Below are 6,731 nucleotides of genomic sequence, written 5' to 3' on the forward strand. Positions count from 1 at the left end.
AGAACAGGTATTTTCCCCCTACTCAACCTTGACTGGGCCCATGAATCCATCAACAAAATATGTTGGTGTTGGCAAGTGCTGTCCAGTTGGTTCCAACTTACAGGAATTCTAAATAAAGTTTCCAAGGTTATAAATGTTTGCCGGAGCAGAAAGCAATATGCTTTGCCCACAAAGAGCCTGGTGTGATTGAATCACTGCATTATGGTTGGCAGACCAGTGCTTATCCTACAGAGCCACTGTACTCCCCCAAGCAATAGAGCAATCATTAAACAAAGAACCAAAAGCCATTGGTTTTATACAGTTAAGATTTACTTATTTATACTGAATTCAATCAGGCATTGGATGCAGAGCAGTGAATTTATATTAAAGTGGAGGCTATCAGCAGTAAACAAATGAAACAGATAGCACTTCAAATAATAGGAAATAATATGAAACAAAAAAGGAAGTTAAAGGGAATAGACAAGTCTCTCTAACATCTGATCAGGACCTGAAGTGAGGAGGGACTCTCACAAATATACTGGGGACAGTTTTCCAGGTGACTGCAGAGTGATTGGGAAAGCCGTCATATAGAGCACATTTGTGATCATGGAACAATTTGGAGACTTTGCAGCTGGAATGGGGTGAAAGGGATGAGTATGATAATGGATGAGGTCAGAAGTACAATGGCATCCGATTATGTTGCTCCTTGTAGGTCAGGAAAATACTTTGGATTTTGTTTGAATGGGATGGCAACCATTTATCATGTTTTCATGGCTGGTTTATAAAGAATTGATTGTAGAGAGACAAAGATGTATGCATATTGATCAATTAGGTATGATTGCAATAGTATGGGCAAAAATCATGAAGGTAGTTTGAACTTGAAATTGATGGAAAATGTGAAAACTAGTTCTGTTTAGAACCTGCTTTGAAGAGGTGAGAACAGAAATTAAAATGTAGTTTTGTGTATTTTAAGTTTCATATGTGTTTGAGACACTCATATGAAGAAATATAAAAGGCTTTTGTGAGTAGGCTGGAGAAAAATTAGGCTGTTGCTCCTCTAAAGGTTTACCCTAAGAAGCTGTTCTAGTTTGTCCTATTGTTGTTGCTAAGTGCCATGGAGTCGGTTCTGACTGATAGCATTCCTGTCTAGGTTTTCCAAGGAGTGGCTGGTGAGTTTCACCCGCAAACCTTGTGGTTCAGACTGGCCTTGCAGTCTAGCACATTATCTCGCAGCACTACAACAGGCTGCTGTAAGTCAGAATGGACTCAGTGACAATTGACTTATTTTTGTTTGCTTGCTTGTTTTGTGTATGTGTGTGTGTAGAAGTCAAGGTTCAGGGGAGAAGTCTGAACAGTGGATATAAATTTAGTAGACCTCATTTTAAAATTGAAAGTTAAAGCCTTGGAATGGCTTGAGATAACAATCCAAGGAACAAGCATATGTAGTGAAGCTTAGGGATCCAAGGAAGATGCCAAGGGTTACATTTTGGAAAACAGAAGCAATAAGAAATTATGAGGTAGCATCGAAATAAGAAGAGATGCAAGAGAAAGAAGTGTGCTGGAAATCAGATGAGAAAAGTGTTAAAAGAGAAAAGGAGGCCAATTTTGTCAAATATTTCTGGAAAGTTGAGAAGATGAAGATTGCCAAATAGCTGAGGCAATTAGGAGTCATTAATAATTTTAATTAAAACTGATTTGTTGAAGTTATGGTTATATAAATAGACTGGGTTACGTAGATGAGGTAGTTACAGGAGTGGAAGGAGAAACAGGAGCAAATAGCCCCCAAAAGAGGAGAAATTAGTAGAGTTGGAATATGAATTTAAAATTATGTGCCATTCCTGATAAATCATAGCTTAAAACTCCATCAGGAATTTAGTATTTATTTTCAATGAATGAAACTGCTTGCATTTATAAGCACTTGTTTTAGTACTTTGTAGTTATTCCTTTAAAATATAATCTGGTACATCTGTCTGTAGTATTTTGAATAGAAATAGTTGTAGGTAGTATTTTATAACTTTTAATAGATTCATAATTGGGCACATATGCATAATAAAATTACTTTTTCTCCTATATCATTTATTTGCCTAATATTTTCATTTTATGTAACGAGCCAAATAACTTGGTTAAAAGAAGCAATACTTATATTATTCATTTTATCTACGACTATCAAGTCATTTCTGATTTATAGTGACCTTATAGGACTGAGCAGACCTTTTTTTCAGAATTTCTTGCACTATACAGTTTTATGGGAGTAGTTAATCTCATCTTTCTCCCACATATTATTCAATAGAAACTTCAAATAGAGAAATTGAACCCAAGATTATAGTCACGAAAACTTTGCCTTCTAAATGCTGCTTTACAATGTTGAGTTATTAAAAGAACTCAACATTTTTGTAAAAGGTTTTCTCTTACTTACAGGAAAGACAAGCAACAGTGAAAAAGGAAAAGGGTAGTGCTCAGCAACCCAACAAAGTGACCGACAAGAGCAAAATGCAAAGAGCGAACTCTGTTACTATGGATGGGCAAGGTCTGCAGGTATGTTTGTTTTAAATCCTAATTTCAGCAGCTTTCATATTTTGTTACTTTTATGCTACTTAGACAGACATATGTCCAGCTATCAATATAAGTACTTAATGTACAAATTAGTTCTGCAGATTATTTCAAAAAGATCTTTAGTAATTTATCAATATGTCAGTCTTCGAGTTTATTGGCAGAGTGACATTCTAGTTAGGTTCATCATTTATGACGTTATTGCCATTTAAACTCAAATTGGTAGGAGGTCTTTTATCAATCTGAAAGTTTTTTTCCGAAGTTAATGCTAAATAAACACATGTATGAAATACATGTGTGCATACTTATTTAAAGGTATATATATGAGTTTGAAGAGATATTTTGGTGGCAAAAGAAATGTCTTTAAAAAACAATGAAATGAACTCATGTGATTACTGTTCTTCCTAAATAAATAATCAATAAGGTTTTGTTTTTTCCATATCTTCTAAACTATTCATTCAAAATCTAAAACCTAAATGTATTTCTTGTTTAAACACAGACAATTCAAAATCATTTTTGGTATTTTAAAAACAAAACAAAAATGTATTACTTTTTTTTCTCACATTAAGATAAGGATTTCATCCTATCTACATTTTAAGGCATTTTGTAGTGTGTACATATTGTATTTATTTGCATCAACATTTCATTCTAACATTAAAGCAGTTAATTAAATGGACTTATGTTTGTCTATGAAACTGTAGAGTTCATTTTCTGTTTTTCTACCTTTGTTGTTCTTCAATTAGCAGTTACTTTTCTTAAGAATGTGTTCCAAGATTCATGTCCTCCAGGAAAAATTGCCAACCACTTACCCCACAAAGATATATGTCATGTAACTATATTCAATGTGCATAATTTCATATATTCTTCTTCTCTCACTATTTTCATGTGATACTATTGATTATGTCTTTACTTCTCAGCTTGTAAGTAAAATACAGAGCATGTGGTAGATGCCTAAATGATTGCTTGTTAATTGTCTTAATTATTTTATAGAAAACTTAATAATAATAAATTAAGTACTAATAACAATGTTATTGTTTAGTTTTTACATAATAAAATCCATTTTGAACAGAATATGCTTTACACGTTATTAAAGTCAAATTACTAATGAAATTTTGTGTAGTTAAAGTATTATTCTGGTTAAACAGTTAAATTCATTATTAAAAGATTAAATTATGATCTAGGCTTATTGGAAATCTTATCTGTGTGTTTAACAATTATATTGAGTCTCAAATATAAGCTGTATCAACAATTTTGATACCAAAGTAAAATAACTAATTAAATGATCTTCTGTATTTTTGTTTTAAGAAATCAACATTTGTAAATTTAATATATCAATTGCAAGTATAGATTAATTAAAATATTTAGTTACTCTAAATTTCTGCAATACAAGTGATAAAGGTGAAACCTAATTTTAATATTAATATTTTTCTACACATGACTTGGCAAATATATTTCATCATGTATGGCTAACATATATCATGCATAAAATAGTATATTTTAGGCTCAGTGATAGGTTGTAGGTCGTTTTGAACTGTAAGGGTGATGATTCAAACTCACTAGCTGCTGCTCAGAAACCCTATGCTTGGTTGCTATAAGTCAGAATCAACTTCATGACACTTAGCAAAAACACAACATACCTTTTTTACTGTTTGTTCCTTTCCAGCTTATGAGATGAACACAATTATTATTATCACCATTTACAAACTGAGCATATTGATAGTCAGAAGTAGAGTAATATTCCTAAGGCAGGACAGTTAGTGGTAAACTTTTTATTCAAAGCCCAGGAGTTTTTACTCTTCTCACTCCTTCCTTGCTTGGTTAACAGGTTTTAATAGGTATGATAAAATTTTGACCATCTTGTTTTATGGTTTTCCATATAAAATTCTCTTTCATATTGCCACAGGCTTTGAGCTAAAAATCATGTATGCAATAAAATTATAGCTTCTCATGTCCTAAGATTTGGATAATCATACCTGACTTTACCCAGGCATCCAAATTGATATTAAACAGTGTGTTCCAAGTGTTTTGAAGGCTTTAAACTGACATAACAATATAAATTCTGTTTTATTTCTATATAGAATTGAGTATGAAATATTCAGCTTTGTTACAACTAAATTAATAACATTAGGGACAAGAAATGATTAGGCTTCTTTGTGGATGTGCTTCACCTTTAACCAGATAATAACATTTTATAACTTTTTGTGAGCTATAAAAATGCCACCTAAGGTTTTCAGTCAGTAAAGGACAGATAAAAGCCTTAACAAAATAACAGTAAATAAGTGGTAGTTAAATCACCCTGTGAATCATATATTTAAAAAACATTAAAAATTGATATAAATCATATTTAACAGTCTGTTTCACCACATAAGAATGGATGGAAACAAAATACAAATGGATATATAAATCCTTTTGGAGCAAATGTAGCTATCCTGGATGCCTTAAGTATTTCACACAAAATGGAGGAAATATATATATTTTTGTTTTGATAATCACGTGAAAAATAATAAAATGATTGCATTTTTTCAAGAAAGATAAAAAGATTTTCAAGAAAATTAATTTTATCTCTGAGCTTTAAAAAAAAAGTATATATATATCATGAAAAAGCATTGAGTTGCAGCCCAGTTTGCATATAACTCAGTGACAAAAGAGATCTACACTGCTTAAAGAAGACTATTAATCATAGTTAAGCACATTCATCTTACTTCTTTGCAGCTAACCAGCATAATGATCAGGATTATTATTTCTAATTAGAGGAAGTAATAGATCATGTATAACCTTAGGATGAGTCTCATTAATTAACCCAAGTCCTAGGGGACTTCATATAGAGGTGGTTAAGTACTTTGTCTTTGTCATCACCCACACCATAGGTTTACATTTAATCCATATGATTAAGTGTAATTGAAACTACAGTTTCTTAATGTGTAAGAGGTAAAAATATGTTTAATTATGTCACATACTAATAAATATGTAGAAAATGGGATAATAATTTGAAACATATACTGAAACCACTGTATCGTTAATAATTAGAGGAAAATTTCCAAATAAGAAAGTTATCTGATAAATGAAAAATCTAGTTCATAATACATTTAATACAAGATAAAAAAGAGACATTTCCACCTAAATATCTAAAACTGAACCAGTGTTTCCCCTCATCACAGTTGTTTTCCCTACTGACTTTATATATGCAATATTCATTCATGTTATCACCAAAACTATAAACTTCATATGCACCCACATAGATATATGCACCACTATATACATGTGTTTATAAAATTAATTATTTATATTTGATGACCTTGTGTGTATAACGCTTGCTCATTTTAGAGCTTCATGTCTACTGAACTATTCATAATCACTTCTTCATTTTTCTTCTAACTCCTTAATTAAGTAAAAATCATTACTTCATGATTTGAATAGTGCAACAACCTTGTTACTGAGTCCCTGTCTCCATAGACATGATGTGGGAGTAATAAATGAAACCAGTAGAGCAGGGTAAGATAAGAAATGCTAGAACTGGAAAGATGTCCATAATTGTAAGTAAGACAGCTAGGTCAGGACTCATTAAAATGATGTTTGAGTTAAAAAAGGTGATGGTTGGTCATAAAAATACCTGGGAAATGTGTAGCCTTAGGTAGGAGCCAAGGAGCTCTGGTAGCGTTGTTGTTGTTAGGTGCAATCGAGTTGGTACCAACTCATAGGGACCTTATGCACAGCAGAACAAAACACTACCCAATCCTGAGCCAACCTCACTACTGTTGCCATGCTTGAGTCCATCGATGCTGCCAGTTGGCCATTCCATCTCGTTAGGGGTCTTCCTCTTTTTCTCTGACCTTCCACCATACCAAACATGATATCCTTCTCCAGCAACTGGTCCCTCCTGACAATATGTCTGAACTATGAGAGATGAAGATTGGCCATCTTGGCCTCCAAGGAGCACTCTGGCTGCACTTCTTCCAGAACAGATCTATTGGTTCTTTTGACAGCCCATGGAACTTTCAATATTCTCCTCCAACACCATAACTCAAAAACATCAATTCTTCTATGATCTTCCTTATTCACTGTCCAGCTTTTGCATCCATATGAGGTTATTGAAAATACCATGGCTTGGATCAGGCACACCTTAGTTCTCAAGCTGACATCTCTGCTCTTCAACACTTTAAAAAGCTTTTGTGCACCACATTTGCCTAATGCAATACGCTGTC

General features: G+C 32.9%; 1 protein-coding gene across 1 annotated transcript in view; it reads left to right on the forward strand.

Moving 5' to 3' along the window:
- DGKB (diacylglycerol kinase, beta 90kDa) overlaps positions 1-6,731 on the forward strand; it is a 273,672-nt gene that overhangs the window by 249,494 nt on the left and 17,447 nt on the right. The window contains exon 14 of the mRNA XM_006832292.1: positions 2,398-2,514. Coding sequence (XP_006832355.1) covers positions 2,398-2,514 — 117 coding nt within the window. The remainder of the gene's footprint in view (positions 1-2,397; positions 2,515-6,731) is intronic.

Source organism: Chrysochloris asiatica, unplaced genomic scaffold, assembly GCF_000296735.1.
Source record: "Chrysochloris asiatica unplaced genomic scaffold, ChrAsi1.0 scaffold00006, whole genome shotgun sequence".
In the NCBI taxonomy this organism is placed as follows: Eukaryota; Metazoa; Chordata; class Mammalia; order Afrosoricida; family Chrysochloridae; genus Chrysochloris; species Chrysochloris asiatica.